At 43.0% G+C, this 23,393-nt stretch overlaps 1 protein-coding gene across 1 annotated transcript in view; it reads left to right on the top strand.

Annotated features, from left to right (window-relative positions):
• CACNA1B (calcium voltage-gated channel subunit alpha1 B) overlaps window positions 1–23,393 on the top strand; it is a 298,173-nt gene that overhangs the window by 152,593 nt on the left and 122,187 nt on the right. The window contains exons 9-13 of the mRNA XM_072882927.1: window positions 6,682–6,738; window positions 7,479–7,553; window positions 9,527–9,616; window positions 13,494–13,703; window positions 22,394–22,506. Coding sequence (XP_072739028.1) covers window positions 6,682–6,738; window positions 7,479–7,553; window positions 9,527–9,616; window positions 13,494–13,703; window positions 22,394–22,506 — 545 coding nt within the window. The remainder of the gene's footprint in view (window positions 1–6,681; window positions 6,739–7,478; window positions 7,554–9,526; window positions 9,617–13,493; window positions 13,704–22,393; window positions 22,507–23,393) is intronic.

Genomic DNA, 23,393 nt, shown 5'->3' with positions numbered 1-23,393 from the left:
CAGTGGCTGGAGCAGAGTGCACCGTGGTTCTCCCTTGGCTCTAGTGCCATCTTGCTTTTAAGGCTCTTGTGATTTCTTGGTCTCTAAATCCTGGTCTCCCCATCAGTAAAATAAAGATGAGAATTCCCTTGCAGGGATGTGGGTTGCTTCATTTCATTTGGGTGACTGTTCTGCCAAGAAGAGCTATGTAGAGGTCATTAGGTGAACTTACTGAAAGTTGAGGTGGAGAAGTTATAAAACATACAGCCAATCTCTGCTCCAAATTTGCATCCCTGTAGGAATGGCTGGCTATTGTATTTCTGTGTCGCCAATGCTGAATAATTGCCACGTCAGTATAGAGTGAAACTGCTGTAAAATGCCCATCTTTTAATTTTGTCTAATAACACGAGATCCAGAAGGTTTTCTAGAACAGGAAAGTGTATGCAATATAGCTGAATCAGGGAATAATAAAAATATTATGTAAAGGCATTGTTGAAAATACAATAGGAATATTAAAAAAGCTTCCTAGTACAGCTGAATAATAACAATAATTAAAATCAGCTTAGCAGTGTTAGTAAATCTTTGAATGCAAAAGGTAGCATGAAGGCTAACCAAAACAGAGAATCTAGTGTTTAGAATTCAGGCGCTGAAATTTGGGACTGTGCAGTCTATGGGGATTTCCATTCCTGGCCTTCACAGAGGCCAGGATTTCAGCTATGAAATGATCATGAATTTCCAAACTAGATAATCAGTCTTCCTTGTCCAGGACCATGTGTGGGACAACGGCCAAAGCAAACTGCTTGGGTGGGGGGAGGAAAACAGACAGGGAGGACGGTCACAGACAGTCCAGCCTGTACAGAAATCTCTTGCAACAGCCCCAGGCAGTGAGATGTAATAAGCTGTTTGCATAAAAAAAAGAGCAAAAGCTCTTGGTATTCTGCTCTATAGTAACTCTGGAGGATTTTGTTATTACTCATGCAAACATTTGTTTTTAAATCCTTCTAGCATCCTTCACCTCATTGAATCTTGTAGCAAGGAGTTCCACATGTTAACAGTTGGTTTAATTTTAAAAAATAAACCAACCCACCAAACAGTATGTCCTGTCCTCGATTTTAAATATGTTGCATTTCTGCAGTGAGAGGAAGAGCTCAAGAGTGCACTTTGTATTTCTTTTTGTTCCTTTTCTTTCTCTGATCTCTCTCTACCTTGTTTCATCTTATTTTTACTGCTCTAAAGCATGCAGAACCAATCTGCTCAATCCCCTTTCTTCCCATGGAAGGCTCTCCAGGCTTCTAATATTTATAGTTTTCTCCCTGAGCATTTTGTTTGTTCATTTTTTCTCATTTATTTTTGATGCAAGGTAGGAAGAGTGGAAAGCTGCATTCCAGTGATTCATAGAGTGGCATCTTAATACTTAAGCTGGTTGTTTTTGCTCTGTAATGTTTTACATATTCTGAGTAGTTGCAGGAGTTGGAAAGGAGGTTTCCTTGTTCTCAGTAGTGCTCAAGTTTTTACTTCAAGGGTTGTAACTGGTTTAGGACCAAGGAAAGTATTTGAGTGACTAAAATCACTCCTTCGTCTGTACACTACCTCCCATTTGTCAACAATGATTTTAATTTAACGTTGTGCTCATCATTTATTGACCACTCTTGAGTGTCTTTAATGTTTCTCATAGCCTTCTCTATTCGTAATCTGAATGATGTTATATTATCTCTTGCTGTACATACTGCATTAAAAAGGTGGTTCAGATAAAATTTTGGGGTTGTTTTCTATCAACCCTTTCTTGTACTGAAATTGTAGACTGTTTAGTCCTCCAGAAGAAAACAATGGGTCTTTGTTTTCTACCTCTTAAGTGCTGTCTGACGCGAGTGTTTTCCAGACCTGGTCTAATGACTTGTCTTATATTTGTGTTGTAAGAATGACACTTCTTTAATAGCCTGGCTCTTGAGTGACTGCCTTTTACATTTTTCTTTTTTTCTGGTGGTACTTCTAAATTTTTCCAGGGGTAAAATAAGAGTATAAAAAGGAAGAAAATATTAATAAAAAGCGCTTGTTAAGTTTTCAATGAGGTACCTTGGCACAGCTGAAAGATTTTAGTGCCAGCTCACTATTGTTAAATCACCAGAAGTGCAGCCATGATTGAAACTGAAGCAAACATAGCTCAGGCTGTTTTAAATGTAGATTGTTTAGTATAGTCAGCAGCATATCTGCTTGAGGGGTCTATACCAAGGTGTTTTAAACTATGACAACCTTAATGTGTAAATACTTGTGTGAGTTATACTTAATACAGGAAGCCTTAATTGATGAAGTGCTTAACAAATACCTTCTTAACAAAGGGTTGGGGAACAAAAGATAAAATTATAACACAGATAACGTGCTGAAGTGCTGAATTTAGACGTGCATGACTTGAAAGAAAAAAATCAACCCACGGTCTGACCAATTTCCTTAGAGTTTGAATTTACTTTCTTTACTTAGGATTATATACAGACCAGGTATGAAGTTTCTAGCTTTACTTATTTCTCAGGTGCATGCTGAAGAATGAATACATAGGGTAGTCAGGAGGGTTTAAATATCTTCAAATGAGATAACAGGTGATTTCATGTAAAATTCCCATATCATGAGGCCAAGACTAAGCAAGGAAAACTGTAACTTGGTAGAGTGTTCTTGAGGATGTCAAGAAGAAATGTTGTGCCACCTTAAATGACTTAAAAATCTGTACGTGTCCTCAAATCTGTAAGATTTTCAGTCTTACAAAACTAGTGTGAGTTACAGGCCAGAAGCAATGATCAAATCTTATTATTTCTTGCATTTCACAGAATTTAGGCCAAAAATTTGTATGGTAATTGCCACGTCAAGCTCATAAACATTGACTCTCTGTATCATTTAGAAGTGAACTGCATGGATCAGTTAGTAATCTTAAATTTAATCTTGAAGAATAAAGTCAATTGTCTGGTTTTTAGTAAATTCTTTAAAGGGACCAACTCTTCCCACCACTAGAAGTCAGCTGATGTAGGTGTAAAAAGCAATGCTTCACACTGTGTTGCTCCTCTAGGCACAAGACAACAGTTCTATTCCCCAAATGCCTCTTCTTCAGTTCAACCAATATCAAATAAAGTCTTACTGGTGACAAGCAAACCCTGTCCTGTTCCACCCACTGCGTGCTGGGACAGGTTCTGCACTTCGTTTCATATTTTCACTGGGGTCTGTGCAAAGGCAGTAGCAAGTCAATTTGAAATTGTGCCTTTCAGAGGAATTAAAAAGTGGTGAAGCCAAGCAATGTAATCCATGCAAATGATTTTGCCACTGCTGCTTTCTCCATTAAACTCCTCAAAACTGTAGCAACTATTAGGCTGTCATGCTGCATTTCCAACAGAGAGCGGAAAACTAGAAGTTCTCTGTATAGAGTAGAGCGCTTATAAGACCACAAATATTCTTTTGAAGTTGTTTCTCTTATCTTACAAGGACATGCATCATTTTGAAAACACTTTGCTCAGAGACTGGAAGTCTTTCAGTTCAGAGCTAATCAAGTTGCATGTCTTTTGCATTTTAATTCTTTCCAAGTCCATCTCTTTCACACAGCACTGATTCTGAGTGTTTCTTTTCTCCTGGAGTAAGCAGGCTTTGGGAATGGGTTTAACCTGTCTCGTCCAGCTCACTGTAACTTGAATGCTATTCCTTGACATGACAAAGCTTTATGAACCTCAGGTTTCAGCTTTCTGTAGAAGAAACAGAGCAACAAGCCCCTTGATACAGCTGGGAAAAGACACCTACATCAATGAAAAAGGGCAGCAATGTGTGTGAGATGGCAAGGGAGGATAATTGCCAGAAAGATAAATTGAGATCCCCGTGAGAGTGACGGCTTCTTCTAAGGGATGCATTTTTATTCAGTTTTTCTATTTAACAAGTCTGAAGCTTCAGCAGTTAAATTCAGTTGTTCTTCCTTTTTTCTAACTTCTGTTGCCTGTTGAACGTGAGTTATTTCCTGTAATCTGCTCTTCTTTTGAGCCCACAATGTCCTATCTCCCCGTGCCAAAGAGAAAGAGAAGGGGCACCATGTTTCTCTGCTGCTTTGCCTGTATTGTTCAGCATGCCAGTTCCTCAGTATAAGGTTTGCCTTTATTTCCAGTCCTGTAACATGCTGTGTGTTGTCAGTACTTAATGACCAGCAATTAATCTTACTGCTGAGACACCTCTCACTGATATCCTAGCGAAGCCCCTGTGCCTTTGTTTGGAGGCTAGAAGTTGCTGATCTGATACTGTCTCTTTGTTAAATATTTCTTCTAATGTAGAGGCACTGTTGTTTAGAAGTTTTTCAGGTGTCCTAATTATCTTCTTCCAGTCTCTGTGTTACAGTGATGACTGAAGGCAATGCAGCTTCTGATCCTCTGCTTAGGATGCTGTATGGTTAAAAAAAAATATCCTAGCAATGATGACTAGGCTGCTGAGCTGTCTTTTTAGCAGGCTTTAAAAACCATGTAAAGCCCCAGTGACGTAGATGTGGTCCTTTGGTTTTCCAGAGGATACAAGACAGACAGGAGTCACTATCAAGGGAGAGAACTGGGGAGCAATGGTGGAGGGGAGTCAGGCTTGAGGGAATTGCATAGGTGAAACCGGGGTTTTGTTTATTTTAAGGGAACAGTAAAACTGAGGTATGTCTATGGATGAAGATATGTTTGGGTGCCAACTCAGAGCCCTGAATTTGTGGCAAAGGCTCAGCTGGTTTGCAGAGTTGTCTTCAAAGAGTGTGTGCTTTGTAGGTGAAGATACGTTGATATCAAATTGTCATACCTGACAAATTCTGAGGTCCCACTGGCATTTATCACTCTGGTTTCTGAAACCTCACTATGGCTAATCCTCTCATCAGTCTGGCCATAGGGACATGGGTGACACTGGAACATCAGATGGCAGTGGTACACTATTGCAAATCACAATGATAATGTATTCATACAGTTCACAGTCCCCAGAGGTGATCTGGGGACTCAGGATTGTTCCTCCCTTGCTGCCCAAAGGGCAACGGAGAATCATGACAAATTATTACAGGAACATGCAAAACAAGAGGCCACTCGGAAACCGGGCAAAATAAGAATTTCTTTTCCTTCTCAGAGTTGGAGATCTTTGAAAGGAACCACTACAATGATGTTCTTGCTGCGCTGATACAGAACAAGGGCAGAATTGGGCTTCCAGATAAGCAAATAGGCTCTTTCTTTCCTGGAGTGTTTTAATTTTTTTTAACAAGACATGACTGAAACCAACAACCCTCAGAGCATTGACCAGTAAGGGTGCTGGGTCTGGCTGAGATCTTCCTTCTGCAGACACAGCTCTCTTGCATTGCACTCATCTGGGTGTAGCCCCTGAAGAACAGCTGCCTGTCTCCTGACCTTTGCTAGCTCATTACTTTTGTTGCTCACCACCTGCATGGCAGCGTGTCTGCTCCCTGCAGTAGCTTGTATTAGTCCATTTAACTACTAAATGCCATCTAAAAGTCAGCTTCTCTTTCTGGGAGTGCCAGAAGAGCTCCTCTGGGATGTGCTCGCTTTCCTGTGCTTGCTCTTTGTCGCAAGACCTAGATGTACACTCCAGTCCAAATGGTTTTGAATTTTCACTACAATTTGCTAGTATGTTGCATAGGAAAAAAACACATCTGTGTTGTGCAGAAGAGCACAAAATGGAGAACCCTGAAGTACTGACGACTGAACTAATCCTCAGATCCAAAAGAGTGCAGGCACATCTGTGTGGCACTATTGACTCTACCGGTACTAGGAGCTAGATTCGTTTTTATGCATAGCCCTGCACAGTGATGTGGGTATATCACCTTCAGATATGACATAAAGCTTTTAAAATCACACTCCATGAGCAATGTAGGCTTTGAAAAAATCTATAGGAAAACATCTAGTGTATTAGAATCTTAAGCTTATGCTCCTGCCAGCACAGGTTTGCTTTGTGTTTCACATTTGCAGGCCCTTTGTCCAGCTGCCTTTGGGAAGAGGTCTCCATATCTAAACCATCCCTTCTACATTTTTAGGCCAGTCATGTTCATTATTAATTGTTGTTTAACTCCTTCCATATTTTTAGCCCCAAAACACCAGTACAGCTTTTCCCAAGACAGGACTTTGGAAGAACCTTTGGGTTTCTGAGGTGTCTGAGAGCGATCTCTCTTGAACTATCAAAAAAGCCCATTTCAATTTTCTGACCTGTTTTAAGGAGCCTTGGAGAACACCTGAATTGTATTGGCTTGTGGGTTTTCGGAAGGATTTCATGCATTTTAAAGTTGTTAGCTCACCTGACATTTTTTAACCCTCTCCGAGCACCATGGCTTTCTTTACCTTCTTCCATGTCTCTGGTGCACTACTTTGCATTTTCTTATTTTCTTCTCCTCTGCTTGGGTTTCAAGTCTTCCTCAGTCCTGAATATTATTTTTCAGCCTTCTCAGTTTGTTGTCTTTTTAATGTATCATTCACTCTCTCTCCCAGATGATTAATAAATAGATTATATAAGGCTTGTCTCATAGTGCTGATCCCTCTAGTGTTCTTCCAGACAGCTTTCAGCTACACACTTTGATGTTTGGCCTGTGGTTTGGTTTTTGGGTTTTTGTTGGGTTTTTTGTTGTTGTTGCTGTTGTTAGCCTTCCATCTAGGCTCAGCTGGTTTTAGAGCAGGGATGTGATAAATCAGAGGTTGAACCTTGGTGTTTTTCTTTTTACAGAGGAGGTCATGCTGGCAGAGGAAGACAAGAATGCGGAAGAGAAATCTCCTCTGGACGGTAGGTCATTTCGCTGTGCAGTTTTCCTCCTGTGATACATGAGAGATTCACCTGCTGTACGCTGACATCGCTTTCCATTGTAACCAGGAGGGTGTGAGGAACACACTCTTGCATGCACTTGGCATAAGTTGGGCTAAAGAGTCCCTTTTCCCGTATCGGGTCTTTTTGAGGTTGCAGGTGGATGATGAGCAGTTATGTGACACACCACACTGGGATGGGGATCTGCCCTTGGGGTCGGTCGGTCCCTATGCTGCCTGTGGGACTGCAGCGTGACGGGGACACCCGTCAGCCTCTGCTGAGCATGGCTGGCTCTGTCTACGTGCAGGTTGTGGCGGGGGTAGGCTGCAGAGCGGATGCCAGAAGAGAAATGCATTGACCGAGAGAAGGCAGGGCTGTAAACCGAGGTTTCCAAATGGATTTGACAAAGAGACTAAGACCCCTGTTACTTGTAAGCAGTAAGACATAACAGGGTGTGGTGATCCTATCTTCCGACGTGTGACCCTAGCATTGCAGGACGGCTTGGAGGTACCGAGCTTCGGACACAGGTGCAGCAAGGCTATGGGGACCGCTCTCCCTGTGCCTCCAGAACGATGAGCTCTTAGGATGCGACAGCCAGTCAAAGTTCAGTTAAAGATTCTTCCCTCTCCCTTTTCTGACCATCTTTCGTCCTCCCATGTCTCCTCCTTTCCCCTCCCCTCCCTTTCCCTCCTCTTTTTTTTTCTCCTCCCATTCACTGTCAGGGAGGGCCGCCTCGGAAGGGCCGATTCAACAAGGCACGGCACCGGCAGAGACTAGCAGCGGCAGCAGCTACAACAGTGAGTGGATTGCAAATCACCAGGGGCTTAGGCGGCACAGTGGGGCAGTGCTTCTCCCCCGCAGCCCCACGTGCCCAGGTCGCCGGCGATGCGGGTGGTTTTGCACCTTGCTCTGAGCCACGTGGCTCCTTGGGGCATCAGGCGCCCAGCTGCTAGCCCACCTTGGCCAACCTGGTGACCTGTGCTCGGGGGGGACTCGGGGATGGAAGAGCTGGGGCTGAAGAAGGTCAGGGCTGAGGTGTGCTTGGCAAATCTTCGTGCGTGTGTGCAGGTGCGTGGGTGTGCGTGCACTGGGGAAGTTTGTCCAGCAAGTGGGTGCAGCCAGGGCTGTTAGTCTCGAGCTGAAATGAGTGTCTGGAAGAGTAGTCCGAAAAGCTGAGTGGTGTAAGCAAACTAGAGGTGGGTGCAGGCCATGGAGTAAAGACTCAGGTATACTAAGGCTCCCTCTATACTAGTAAGCTAAAGGAGCCTGTCAGTGTTCCCAGCCTTGAAGCCAACTGGTATGGAGCAGCCCACACCTATGCTGGTAAATTGTCTTAGTCTCCAAAACAGGGGGACATTGCATCCAAGGTGCCTGTAGAGATGGCACGACCTAATTGCTAAACACATGCAGGAATCTTTGGGGGGAGAAGATAAAGAAGAAGGTGCTCAATTCATGGCAGGGAGCGTTGTAAAACTTTACTCCCAGGGCTGGTTATGTTCCAGTGCTGGGGATGGCCCTGGACATGCTGGAGTGTACTGGGACAGATGCAGCCTGAAAGACCCAAAAGCTGGTATTACTGGGACTGAGGATTCAGCCTATTGCTGGGTGGGGAAGAAAAGAGCAAAAGCGGTTGTTTGCAAAAAATTGGATCCAGACCACAGGTTCAGAGCATCCTCTCCTCTTCGAGCCTCTCCGAACCTGGGTGATGTTCTGGGTGTTTCCTTGAAGTGACAAAAGCACTAACGCTTGCCTTAGCTGCGGAGGAAGAAGCGCATCCGTTTCTCTGTCAAGGCAGGGAAATTTGTGTAGGGTGAGGGGATCCTCTCATACGAACCTACCCCCAGGGTAGTCGCTGCAGAGTGAGTGGGTTTGCTGTGTGTGCCTACTGAACAGTATGTATCACCACACCGTGGGGTGTCTTACTGCTGATAGCAAATGGTGCTTAGTTACTGTATGTCTTGAAGCTGTTACCAAACTGTATCAACGTATTTTTTTCTGCTAGTTCTCAAGGTTTTGCAGGTAGGTGGTCATGGGACCAGTGTCCACGCTGTTCCTGCATTACCCCTTGTGCACTGGGTGAACAGTGCAGACCTGTCTGAGCCTTAGGGTGCAGTTCTCTTTCCCTGTCGAGTAAAACGGTGTAGAGATGTTTGCCCTCCCCACAAAAGACGCTGTTGGACAAAGTGTGTTTTCAAAGAGTTATGACATCCCCAGAGGGAAGGAATTGTACAGTGGGTGCTATTAAGAGCATGTTCACTGATTTGTGGCAGTTGCTTTCGACGTAGCATTTCTGCTGCTTAAGGCATTGCTCTGTGGTAAACTGTATCGGGGCACTGTAAATGGTAACTTCTTAATGGTGCACACTGTAAACAGCACTAATGTTTTTAATGGATAGAAGCACTCATCTCATAACCCACTGGGGCTCAGAAAGATTCAGTGACCCTGCCCAGCCTTTCTGCTGTGTTAAAAGGTCCGGCAGCTGCAGTGACTCCCCCACCCTCCTGCATCTGCTGGGGTGAAGTGTAAGTGTGCAGACTTGTGCCTGGCAAACCTTCAAGATCTAGAAAGTTAAATAAATAAACGACCCTGGCATTGAAGCATGCAGAGGCCCTGCGAGGCTGTAGGTTGTCTGATGTGCTCCAGCTTACCCTTGTGTGAGAGCTTTAAGCTGGCATTGGGAAGTAAATGCTGGCCCTGGAGAGTGAAGGGAGGGGGAGAGAGAATCCACTCTGAATGCTCACGGGCCATTTTGTCTTTAATTTGCACACAGTGTTGAAAAGAGCTGCAATAAAGAAGAGCAAAAATGACCTGATTCATGCTGAAGAAGGTGAGGACCATTTCACAGACATTTGCTCTGTTGGTGAGTACTGGCTTCGCATTCCCTGAGGTTTAGATCTCCACCTAAACATGTTCATGCCATGTTTCCTCCGAGTAGCTCCTTTGCTCCAGAAGCTGCAGTTTCAAGAAGGAGAATTATCACTGCTCCTGCAGCAGCACTCAACTTCCCAAAGCAAATGGCTTCGTGGCTTGACTCTCTCCCCCACGCTGCCCTGCTCAGCTATTGCATGCTGCACCCTTTAAAAGAGCCCTGCTGAAATGCTTGGAGAATCCATGCTGTGTTGGCCATACTGTGATTCTGCTTGGAACATGCTCATTCATGCTAATGAAACCCAAATATGTCAAACGATACTGCTAAGCCTCATCTGTTGAAGGGAAGAGAGGAAGTGGACACTTAGTCACATCTGACACTAATGCACAGCGTGTGGTTTTCAGCCTTTGCTGTGTGCATGGTTACTGGAAAACGCTGGGCAGTGGCCCTAATTCTCTCATTCTTGCTTTAGAAGAAGATCTTAAAGCAATTCTCTACATTTTTAAAGCCAGATATGGAGATACACACCTGTGTGCGTGCAATTACCCACATACCTCCAATGCAGAGTGTGGCATCTTGCATAGTGTAGCACTAATGGTATGAATTTGGTATCTACAGCTCTGGAGAATAAGACATTGTCAGGCTACAGAGGTACTGCTTGTTCTGCAGTTAACAGAGAGCTAGTTCCTCCTGAGACATTGCCAGGTGGAGAGGCAGGAGGCAGGTCTGGGGTTTGCAACGGGAGGCAGGCTCTGAGCACACAGCACCCTGTCTAAGCTCACAGCTCTTTGGACATCAGCAGCAAGACCTTTCAGTTGTGGGTTTTTACTTGCTGTCTGGGGAGACATCTTCCTGACTGCTTTGGAGTTAGCTATTTTGCTTATTCCTGTCCCTGTTGTTTGAGTCTGTATTTTGTTTTGCTGCTGAAGCAGCAGATGTTCTCATTATCTTCCAAAGAAACGTCTTGGCACCCCAGTTACCACAAAGCAACAAATCCTGGATGCATAAGAGTAGCAGCACAAACAGTACAATTGAGAGTACATGTCCATATATGCTTGCAAGCATGAGTGCCTCAAATGCTCTTTGAAAATCTGGCATTAACATTTTAAGAGATTACAGCTGCTGCTGGATTTGTTTTTTCCCTTTAAATGAAGACCTGGTTGCAGGAAATGAATGTTGCTCAGCATGTTACTGACACCATCAGCCACTGTTGAACTGCCACAATCCCCCAGGCTGAGCAGGCTGCAGGTTTTGTGGCTAAACTGCTGACACTTCTATGAGAGGTTTGTTGCTGAAAGAGGGCAAAAATGCAGCAACCGAGTGCATTTTTGTTTTGTTTTATTCTGGGCAGCTCGGATCCTTGCATGGATAACAAGGAATGGTCACTTTCGGAACATTTGTTCATGCTTGCAATAATTATGAGATCTTTGCATTCACATCCAAGTCCCTCCAGGCTCTGGGCACCCATGCCACACAAACAGATCTTTGAATTCAGCATTTCAGGTGGCAACGGATGACGGAGCATCTGGACTCATGGATAATCTGATGCAGAGCTGGGAACTGTCTCGGGAGCATATGGCAGGGAAAATAACAGCAGTGCTTTCCACCTTCTGTGAGTGGTTCACCCACTTGGGAAAAGTGTTTTGATTTTGATTCGTGGAACAAGGCAGAAAAGAAGAAATGGATAAAGCAGATACTTCTGCGGGCTCCTGAAAAGGCTGAAACTCTGCATAACATAAACAATCAGATCATATGGGCAATTATGCATAAAGAATGTGGTTTTGAGAGAAGGTTTTTTTTGGATGGTTTCCTATAATGTCTTGCTGATGGGAGCATAAGGACTGTGGAAGAACTAACAATTACTGAGTGCAATGTGAAGATGCAGACCAGAGTGGTAGAGACTTTGACAGGTCTCTTGCTGGCCATTGACTGAATACGTTGCACTTTAATTCAAACACAAGTACCTCAATGAGCCTTATAATTGCATTATAAAGCTCTATAGTGGTAAACACTTCCCAGTGTGTTCTCTGGAATTGTTCTTAATGTTTATTCTTTTCTTTCCTCCTGACTCTCAGCCTTTCCTTCTGCACTAATAAAAGTGCAGCAGTAGATGCTGGCTCCTTCTGGCTTCCTACCCTCCACACTGTACCAGACACAAGACACTGTCTTGATTGCCAGACAGAGAAGTCTGGAGAAGTGGATGTTTTCTACATTTAGATCAGTTTAAATACTGCTGCTTTTCTTTTCTGGAAGATCAGTAGAGCCAGGAGAGGTGGGGGACGAAAGGGCAGCAGACTATTCCCATGCAAATCTGAGAGTATAGACTGGCTCGAATATCTGAGAGGTCTTAACCTGCTAAGCAGTACTACGATACGATGCAGCCTATATCTTAACCTGTAGGTCATTTTGTTGTCTTAAAGCAATAGATGAGCACTATGATTTATTTTTTTTCTTTTTTAAGCTGCCAAAGGGAGGATTATCAAATTAACAGAACCAGCACACTGAGCTTTTCTGCAAGGAGTTTGTTCAAAGCCTGGCCAGGGCAAGCTCTGCATTTGACTTGTTGGTGGATGGCCAGAAATGTGAGATAAAGCAGAGAGCTTGCTTGCTATTGGGGAGGTGGCACAGCACGCTCTTCTGTAGCTGTGAGGCTTGGAGAACGCATTCCTGTCACCTGGATGCTTCATCTTTTCTATGGGTGCTGTGTTTGATGCTAATGCAGGTTGGAACAGGGTGAGATTCCCACCCCTTCCAAGTGTTGAAATGTAAGCGAGCACACTCAAAAATTTGGCTGCTGCAGCCAGAACACTTTGTTCGTGTAACTCAGCCATCTCTAACGACAGCCCATGCAAGTCACCTGCTCTCATGGTGCTTGGTCCAAGAAAGGATGGTGTGTGTCCTGGTCAGCCCTACCTGCTGGGAAGCTCTGTCCCATGATGGGGAAGGGCAATAGCGTATTACCTTGCCACAAACCATCTCGAAACAAGGTTCGCTAGTAATTTCTGAGGGGTGCCAGCACAGCGTGAAACAGGTAGTGGACAGCCTGCGGCAATCAAGATTTGCCCTGCTTGCAACAGCGTCTGCGGCTGTTGCAGAGGAACTCCAACGGATGCATGTGTTTATTACTAACGTGTGCTGATTTCTCCTGCCTCAGCACTGGCCGGAGATTGCCTTTTCATCATTCATTTGAACAGTGCCTGCTACCACAGGGGGAGAGCTTACATTAGAAATCATTTCTTCCGTCAGCTTCCTATTGTTCAAACATTTGACTCTTTTCCAGGATTTCAGACCAGAGTCGAAATGTAGCTGATATAGACAGAATTGATACAAATGAGTAGCTGTGCCCAAAATATGATGCATGGAGGCAGATTGAGCCCTCTGCTGTAGAAATACATGAAGTTGGAGAGTAAATTAAGGAGACTTCACTCAATTCAGTAGTAAGGGCTGGGTCTTTGCCTGGTCCTTGGAGCAGGGGAAATAATGACCAGCTTTCCTGTTGCCAGCTGCCCAGCTCCAAGAGGATGTGCTCCACACCACGGTGAGAAATACCACTGTGCCTGGTACTTTCTGTCCCTCCAGTCAACTGGGAACCCAAAAGTTATGAGTTAACCTGGGACAATCAAGACTGCTTCAAAGGGTTTCTTTAGATGGTGGAGCTGGGCATTCATTCATGAAGTTTTAAAATCCCAGCCTTCATCCCTCATGATGTCATTACAAGCGAGATGCCCTTGCTCAGCCCATAGTCAATGTGCCCAGCTTTCTGCTCAGCCGTGTTTCTGGTGCTTGGGAGAGGGTCTGTGTGCCCAGGAATGTCCTCCAGCCTTTCACCTGCTGGGATGTGGTGTGGTGACTCTTCTTTCTGTCCCAGGGTCTCCTTTTGCCCGTGCCAGTTTGAAGAGTGGGAAGAACGAGAGCTCATCCTACTTCAGGAGGAAAGAGAAGATGTTCCGGTTCTTCATTCGGCGCATGGTGAAAGCTCAGAGCTTCTACTGGATCGTCCTCTGCGTGGTCGCCCTCAACACGCTCTGCGTTGCGATGGTGCACTACGACCAGCCGGAGAAGCTCACCACTGCGCTGTGTGAGTACTGGGGACTCCACCTTTCCACTGACTAGGTCTTGTATTTTTGATCACTCTGAGCAACTGCTGTCACATCCCCATGAGGTCTGGTTTTCAGCTTCCTATGCCTCCCTCAGAGAAGGGTCAGCAATGCATCGAGTGCTACTAGTAACTCAAGAGTAATTGAGTCACACAGTTAAGAAAAAATCCACCAGGACATGATACTGCTTTGAGATGGGAATGTTATCCTAAACATTGTCTGAAACTTCAGAGTCAACCACATTTAAATCTTGTAACATGGCAGGAGGATTTGTTCTGTAGCAGGCTTTATGAAAGGAGGGGGAATGGCTCTGTACTTGGGTGAAGGCAGGTTTCTCTGTCTAATCAGTGTCTGCCTGGAGAACTGCAGAATTCATGCCACTTTGCAGCAGATCTGCATCCATGGGTGATTTCTGTTGTGGACATACTTAAAGCTCTGCCAGCTCTGATGTCCCTGGGATAGCAGCACGTGCAATGGCCAGCGCTACCTGGGAAACAAAAACGTCTATCTGTGCTTACAGAATCATACACTAATTCACTACAGTTGTAGCAATTGTCATATTCTTTAAAGGGTTGCAACTTTACAGAGGTCTTTTTTGATAATCGTGCCTTCCTTACTAGTGCTGTGTGATTAGATGGGATAGATGTCATGATGCCCTGCTGTGAAAACGTGTGCAATAGTGATAGAAATAATACCATACAGAAGATTATACTATATTTGTGCAAAAGCTTTTATTTTAGCTTTGTTCCTGTGGTCACCTATCAGTTTAGGCCTCAGATAGTCTATAAATGCTTTTGAAGTATTATTTTTTTATTTTTAAATTGCATATTGTTTTGTCCTATGATGAATAATAAATGGAGGCAGCTTTCTGCAATCAGGGCCTTTACACATCACAGTGTTACACTGAGGTTGCAGACTTGCTCACAAAGCCTGTTTTAAAAAAATGTGGAAGGTGAGGGACAGACCTTTTATGTTTATTTTAATGAAGGTTGTAGGCTATGACTCCTAGAGCTGGAAAACTTGTCGTAATTTGTAAGGTAAGAATATGGTGACACTGAAAGTGGGACACTGCAAGTTTTTCCTTCTGAAGGAAAGGGATGAACAGTTTGTTTCTGGGAGACAGAGCCATTGCATTGGCCACTTCTGGCTCTATAAAATGGCCAGAAACAAATCTTTTGTTCAGCACTTGATATTCAGATGTGGCTAGTTCAGAATTTAAGTAAAACTTCTGAAGCAAAAGAACAGAAGACTAGGAAAAACCCCTGAAATATTTCAAACAGTCTAACTTAATAATTTTGGCTTAGATCATTAAAGATACTTATCTACCTAATTTTCCTTGATTTCTATATAAATTAGATACTTAAATATTTCTAGCCCCAGATCCTCAGGTCTTACCTTATTATAAGGAAGCAAACTTTTGAAGTTTTTTTTTTTATAGACCTAAAAGGTCAAGAATATTAGCTGCTCTGACTTCAAAAAACTCCCTGTTAATGTTTGCTGAAATATTTAATACCACCAGGTAACTGGAGCTATAACGAGAGATGCATAAGAAGGACAGAAACTTCTTTCAACTCTGGGTTTGTTGTTTTTTTTTTTTTTCCCAAGATTTAGACTGAAAAGAGAGGCAGACTACATAGAGAGGTCAGTCTTGCTTATTCATTTCCTAAATTTAACAGAGGAAATAATAAGCTAGATTGGCAGAGTAATTAGAAGTTTGAGGCTTAGGATTTCCTTTTAAATTAGAACTAAATGTCTAGAAAAAAAAAACACTTTAAGTCTTTCAACTCAAAAAAGAAGGCTTCAGATTTACAAACTCAGTTTCAGGAACACCTTATGCAGTAACTTTTCTAAGAGAACAGAAAGAAATCCGTGAGCCAGCAACCTCTACTTAATGTTCATATGAGAGCTGGAAGGGATGTTTCTGTTGATTAGAATTAAAGGTACACCTCCAGGTGGGAAAAGTATGTGGGACAGAGGCCACAAATTAGGCTCCCAACCTACCTTAACTGAAGACAAAAAGTAGGGAAGGTTGAAATTGTGTTGTGCCTGGGATCAGGGATTGGGGTGGATCCTTCTTTCAGGAGCTCTGCGTGTGTCCATAACACCCAGTATTGTGAATTAGTTTCAGAAACACTTGGGAAGCATACTTTAATTTCTTGGTGCTAGGGTACCACCTAGCTAAGAACAAGTGATCCCATTGACTTTTTTTTGATGGAAAAGTCAGAAAAATACCAAAGAACCATGTGGTCTTGGGAGTTAAATCCTCAGCATCCTCCCAGCCATATGTGCTTTCCTATGTCTCCTCTGCCCTTTATCTGTCTTTGCATCATTGCACTGCCATTTACTTGTAAGACTTGAGTGTCCTTTGTCAATAAGGAAACACCTGGACAGGTGTTTCACAAATCAATCCTTTAGATTCACTAAAAGAAATACTAGTGGCTACAGCTAAACACTACTAGAAACAGCACTGTAATTAGTGAGGGGCAACACAGAGGTGGGTCACAGACAAAACCAGAATATCTGAGGAATCACAGATTTTGTGGGTGTTCTTGTATAGGTATAAACATTGGGTCTTTAAATGGGGTGATACAAGATTAGCCACCGTGACACAGAGAATAAAAGCCAGAGATGCAGAATGAATGGTCGTCATGGAAATTCTAAGATACTCTACTCTCGATAATTTTCTCTTGGTGGTTTTTTTTTGGGGGGGTGTTTTTTTGTTTTGTTTTGTTCAAAGATAGTTTTCTCCAAGACAAGAAGCAGAGGTGCTATGGGTTCATTCTGGGGAGGATTTTCTCTGGTCTGTCTTACGGCATAGTGTAATGGAAACTCTGGGAAGAAACCTATTCTAAAGTAATTTTAGAGCAAAGAACTTCTGAGAATTGTCCACTGAAAAAGCTTACAAGTTCAGCCTCTTAAATTACAAGAGTCCCGTACCTCCAAACCCTCCCAACTTTTCAGGATGATGAGCTGTAGTATTGTATTCCTGCGTATCTTTGCATTGGTAATGAGCTAAAGGTTTTTGCCCGCTTTCCTGGGGGATGGTATAGTTTTCATAGCATAATCTTTCTTACTAATCTAAAGTTTAATATTGAATGCAGGGAATATTTTACTTCTTAAGGTACATGGCACTTTGCATGGACTAACTGGTTGTTTTGTTATTGCCATCATGGTAAGACTGGACTTGGCCCTTCTCACTTTTGCATGCGCTAAACTGCAGCCAGCCTGAGTAACCCTGCAGCAAACACATTTGTGAACGAGCCCAGCTGTGCTTTAGCCCTCCAGGAGCGCTCCTTGAAAGTGCTGTTCTGCCCAAGATTTGTGCACAAATCCATTAGATATAGGCAGAACAAGATCTCACAAAACCAGGGGATTTTAAACAGCTCCTGGAAATACTTGGCAAAATCCTTTAACAGTAAGAGTGACAGAGTTTAAAAATGTCTTTAAAGTTAATCCATGATGAGTGAACTTCACTACAGAGAGGCAGGACTTGGCTAGTCTGATGCAGAGCAAGAAAGAAGTAGCCAATTCTAATTACGTTGTTTCATGGAAAGTGATTAGAAATGAACTGATGAGGAGTTTTGTGAACTGTAGCAGTGGGAGAGGAATGTGGTAAAGTCTGGGAGCATCTGCTAAACCCTGAAACTCTACCCAGGCACCTCTAATTCAATTATACCTGTCCCTCTGGGGAAAAGTTTAATTACATTACAAATTAATTTTACTTAAAGAATGGTTGGTAAAAGCCTACGGGTCTGCATTGATTTATTTTTCCCTTGGTCTTTTCTTTTAACTTTTCTGCTGTTGAATTGTTCTGATTAGCTTTCTCTGCTTGCTATTCCATATTGCTGCAACTGCTTTGAAAAAGGAACCATAGGAGCTTTAGAAAAGGGCTTGGGATTTCTTTAGTCTTATTGAAAGAACTGATGAGAAATTCTTTGAATTCTTGGGGTATGGTGAAGAACAAGACATACTTTATGCCCCTGTAATTATCCCCAAATTAGATCAGAGATTTTCCTTCTCTGCATGGAAAGGACTCCAGTGCCACATTGCAACAGTTTTCTCATACTGCACATGGACACATGGCATGTTCTGCTCACCAAAGCACGGACCTTCGATTAAATAAGTTTCAGTTCCCCATAGAAGTCTATATTTCATGCAGACACCCATGATTGTCATCTGTTTGTGGTAATTTCTACCGTTGCTGGTATTCTCAGAAAAAAGAGACTTCTGTCAGAAGATAACTCTGTAATCTAGCCTAGAAAAGCTAGAAAAGATCACTGAGATCTAGTAGCAGCAAAGATGCATCTTCAACTGTGAGGGCAACAAACCAACAAAATCCATAATGTGGGCACACAGTAGAGGTGCAGTGTTAAGGGTTTTTCAGTCAGGACTGTGCCTTTTAAAAATATATGCTGTAGCTTGAGCAGAAGTTGCAAGCCTGATGTGGAAACAAGTGAATGCATTTCCGTGCCCTGTGCTGTGCAGGAGGCCGGCAGAGATAGTGGTGGTCTCCTCTTCCTCTGGCTAAAGCTGTGGAAGAAGGCTGGAACCAGAGCTCCCTGGCCTTGCTGGGGCAGGCTTTGGGAACATGGTGAGAAGGTCTTAGGATTGGATCAGTAAGGTTTCACTTGGGAGCCCTCTCATCAGGCTTCCCTTCCCCTGTGGCTGCCCTTCACGTAGCAGCTGTCTCCACGTTTCTCCAGCTAGCACTACAGTGATCCTTAACTTGCTCCTAAATTTATATCTGTCTAAAACCAAGAATGTCTCCTTTCTGATAAATACAATATCTGAAAACTGTATTTTAGGCATTATGGCCTGAGAACCTCTTCCCCCTGTGCTGCGCAATGCAGAACCATGTGTTTGGTGCAATTAGGCCTTTTTTGATGATGTTTTGTTTGCCTTTGAAGTAGATAGCCAGCTCCCTCCGGATATAATTATGCAGCAATTGTGAGGAAAAGGCTTTCTGAAGCACGCATATGTATTTATGTCTGCTGAACATTTCAGGTCTGCTTTGTCAAAGAGGAGGAAGTTGTACTTTGCCAAGGTTCTCCTCCTGGTTGGTTTAATGTACGAGAAGGATGAGCAGAGGAAACCAAAGTGGCAGGCTCAGCACCTGCTCCTAATGACATCGGACTTGGAGACAGGGCAGAAATGGAATTAATCCATGGGTGATTGACAAAAAAGAGCCGCTAACTATCTAATTCAAACATATGGGGCAAAAAGATGCTAGCACGGCCTTTGCCAATAGCACAAATTTGAAATTAAATAAGAGTATTTGTATCAAACTTTTTTCCCTTAAATCACATCACAAAATGCTTCTGCTTAAGGCAGATTAAATTACATGTGGGGTCTGAATACCAGGAGGTCCAAACAATGAAATTGCATTTTCTATTATATGGGCAGGGCCATGTCAGAAGAAATCATGTTTCTGATCTGTCGGCTGGAGAAGCTGATTCATTTTGAGTCAATTCCTTCTGCCCAAGGAGTTCACTATGTTCATATTTTCCTTGCCTCCATCCTTTGTCCTCACAGTGCTATGATTTGTAGCACCTGGTATGTGCTGAAATATAGCTATCGCTGCCTGTTTTGAACTCTGCTCTTGATGGAAGTCATCAGCTGTGAAAGAACAAGTTGGGCGGTTCTTTCAAGAGCAGCAGAAGGAAGTTGTTTCTTGGATGTTCTGTGTTTAACATTTCCTGATGTTTGTTTGGTTTAGTTTTTAATCAAAGATTTCTTGATTCTGTTTTACTTAGGGCATTTGCTAGCTTTTTTTCTCCTATGATATTCTGGTTTTGCATGTGTGTTTGCAGGATGTGCCAGTCCAATGATGGAACATTGCATAGGTTGATACCTGGTTTTTGTTCATGCTTCTGCTGGATGGGTGACAGACATTAATCCTTGTTTCTTTCCTCCTTTTTCTTCTTTTGAAATGATGGTAATTGCCTTCGCAAAGCACACTGAGATCTGTTGGTGAAAATTACAGTAAAAAACCCCTACCTAGTATTTTTGTTATTCTGTGAAAGAATATGGGGCGTATTTGAAATGTAACTCTTAAAGGTGAGTCTGGTGGATAGATAAGAGGATAAGAATCTCCCTGCCAGAGTGAGATATGAAGCAGGTGGAGGTTGTGCAATGCTGTCTACAGGTATGATCTACAACCCCTCCCTACGATTTTAAGTTTTGTCTGCTAACTAAGCAAGGCCACCTGTTTCAAAGCATTGGTTTGATATCAATCCTTGTGATAGGGAGACTTTACACTGAAGTCATTCCAATAAGCACCGTCAGGCTTGCTGAGCATGAAACCGAAGATGGGAGTGATAACTTCCCAGCGAGGGAGAGACTCTTGTCAGCACAAACGCTGGTGCAAGCTTTCCCTCTGGGCTAATGACTGAAATAGGTGACAGCAGCAGCATAAATTCTTCCATGCCCAGAGAAGATGCATTTGCTTTATTGGGGGAGTTTTGCCTTCTGTTTCTTACCATTTCCAAAGTATGTAGGGTGCAGAATGGAAGTTCAGGATCTGGCCTGGAAGCTAGTTTAAGCTTCTGATTTACAGGGCCAGCTGTTAATGATTAAGGATTTTAACATTCTTACTACTTCACAATTGCGATCTTTTTAATTATGTGCAAGGAAATTCAATACCACTGAACACATGTTTTTTAAAAATTCTGTATTTTTATATTATTGGACTTGTCAGCCATCTCATTTTGTGCCTGACATTAGTTCACCTGGTCCCTTCCTCACACCCTCTGCACTCGTATAGTCAGATGGATTGCCAGTGTAACTGTGGATAACTCCCTACTCTGGGATCCCTTGTGTTGGAAACAACTGTTTGCTCACTGAGCTGTTGTGTCTGATGTCAGAAAGGAGAGAAAAGTTGTAGCATGGTGCAGGTGTGAACATGCTTCTCCTAGCAAGTTCCAAGCTCAAAGGGAGATGGAGGTGTGCTGCTCCTTCATGTGACCATGCCTTCCCCTAAGCACTGAGATCCAGTGGATGGAGCCTACCTCTGGGTAAGAAAAAGGCTGAGAAGTCTGCAGACCTCATACTTTGTCATCTTATTCCTCAAATGTGAATGCTTTGCCCTTGATAGTCTCCCTTAATGATATTGCTCTTATTTTCAAGGAGAGTAGGTTACATGGTGTAATTAATACCCTCCTGTATTTCCTTCCCTATTGCAAATGTTGGCAGAAGTGTCTTTGTAGGCTCCTCGCTAAAGTGTTAATAAAACCTTTCTCATCTAGTTAATGCTTCCTGGATTTCAGTTAACATTATGCCCATGATATTTCATGACTGTCTTTCATTTAAAATTTAAAACTCCTTTTTATTTTTTGATAATTGAAGCTGTATTTTTCAAGCAATTTCAAGAGACAAGCAGCAATGCGAGATGGACCTGGGCCAACTGCGCTCCCTCAATATGAATGTGCAAGGCAGTGAATGGAGGGAAAGCCACACAGTTTAAAAGGACCCTTGTTCCCTCCTCTCTCTTTCCCCACACTCGTTAGCTGAAGACACATATTGTAGGAGGTGTACAAAGCACCTGGGATTCAAGATTATGTAGCTGAAGTATTCCCTGTTGCAACTTGTACCTGTTGCCCCTTGTCTGTCCATGTGCACTTTTGAGAAAAGTTTGGCACCATCTTGTCTTTATCATTCCTGGAATCGTAAAACTGAAATTACAGAAGATGACTTTCCTGTAGCATCTGCTCTGCTACAGCATCTGAGAACCTTCTGTAGCGTGCTAAGCAATGTGATTAATCTCCACCCTTTGAAGTTTGATTCTTTTCCTCATCTTTTCTCTAGAGGGAGAGGTTTGCCTTATGTTCTTTGGTTTGTTTTGGTAGTGTAGAGGGTTTTTGCCCTTTTTGTGTTTGTTTTTAACATTCCATTGTTTCTGTTGCTCATTGGCCTCCAGATCTAAACTTGCATGACTCAAAATGCCAAAGGCAGTGTTTTCTGTAGCTTCAAGTCCTAAAAACTTGATCTGGAAATTGAAGTCTCCAGCTATGTTTGTTCTGCCCTTTGTTTCATCATAGGTGATAAATTTTCCCATCAAAAGCTTCACAGCCTATTTGCCTGTGATATGTGAAGCAGAAGGAAACAGAACTTGCTCTTCCATAATTATATGGTTATACAGGCATAATAAAAATAAATGTGGCTATGTGCTAACAGTAGACACAACACCTCTGAATATGAGCTCTCAGAGGCAGCACTTTTGTTGGTCTTGAAGGTATTTTTATCATGAGAGGATGTTACAAAAGCTTACACCCTGCTCCCAAAAGTGCCCATCTCGTGTAGGTATGAAAGTCCCAAACATACATTTGCAAAACATTATCTTTGCAATTAACAATTAGACCTTTAGAAATATTAGATCCAGAGCTTTCTTTTGAAATTCCTTTACAAAGGCGATGAGAATATTATTTAACGCTCATACCAACCTTCCCACAGTACACATGAAACATTGCCTTCACAGTTCTTGAAGGCTGAATACGACTCGTGCATCTAGAAATAATTATGTGAAACTGTCCTCCGGGTCTTGTTTGCCATTGCAAAGGGATTTTTTTCTGGCAGGAGGCAGTCTGTGTTGTGAAAAATTGCCATTGTTCCCCACATGAAGAGATCTTCCTACCAAGGTCTTGTGGACTAATTTAATCTCTCTTCCTGTTTCCAGATTTTGCAGAGTTTGTTTTTCTGGGTCTGTTCCTTACTGAGATGTCTTTGAAGATGTATGGACTGGGGCCAAGGAATTACTTCCACTCTTCATTCAACTGCTTTGACTTTGGGGTGAGTAGGCTTCAGCTGTGTGGATGAAGTGTGTGGCTCTCCCATTATTGAACGGGGTTGGGCATTTAAGGCTGAGTATGGGAATCCACGGGAAATGGTGCTGTAAGCGTGTCTTCTGCGGGGAGTAGTCATTGTATAAATTAGCTGCAATGAAACACATTAAGCTTCCCCTAGTTATCATCCTTCTTGAAGAAATGTGACAGCTGGGGATTTCATTTCCTCGGTGAGATACAGGGTGTTCGCAGCATCAGCAACAGTAAATGCTCTGATTACTAAGAGATTCTCTCTCCCATTTAAATGAGGGGATTGAAAGACAAAAACCTCACACGTCTTATTGCTTATCTCCCCTACCATCCATTTAATGGCCTTTACCTCAAGATACATAGGCAGCTCTTTTCAGACATGAGTGCCCAGAAGTAGAAGTCTAAACACGTGATTAGGTGACAGAAAGGCAATAACTCACATCCTTTTATTGTACAGGCTTTCCCCTTCGTGCTAAAACTATAGCTTTAATGTGCCAATAGTGGGCCAGTTTTGACTCCATCTAACAAAGAATGTTGCATGCAGATGTTAATTTGTTCATTAAAAGCTACTAGGCTCTAATCTGTCCTCACAGAGGTTAACTCAGCTTCTTTTATCTTTAGTATGGGCTGAGCACTGCATCCCAGAGCGGGAATCAATCTGTAAGGTTTCTTTAACAAAGCAGATATGAAGCTTATGATGCAGCCACGGGCAAGGGGAAAACATTCAGTTCGTTGTACCCGTTGTCTAGCCCTTGTCTCCAAGATTTAGTCTGTTGTTTCTAGTCTTTATCGGCCAAAATGCTGTGGGTGATTCTTCTCCCTGATGGGGCTAAAATCCCTGCTTCAGCACTGCTCCCACAAGGT

Source organism: Ciconia boyciana, chromosome 18 (genome assembly GCF_034638445.1).
Source record: "Ciconia boyciana chromosome 18, ASM3463844v1, whole genome shotgun sequence".
NCBI lineage: Eukaryota > Metazoa > Chordata > Aves > Ciconiiformes > Ciconiidae > Ciconia > Ciconia boyciana.
The sequence above is the reverse complement of the archived record's forward strand: the minus strand, read 5'-3'. Positions and strand labels throughout refer to the sequence as shown.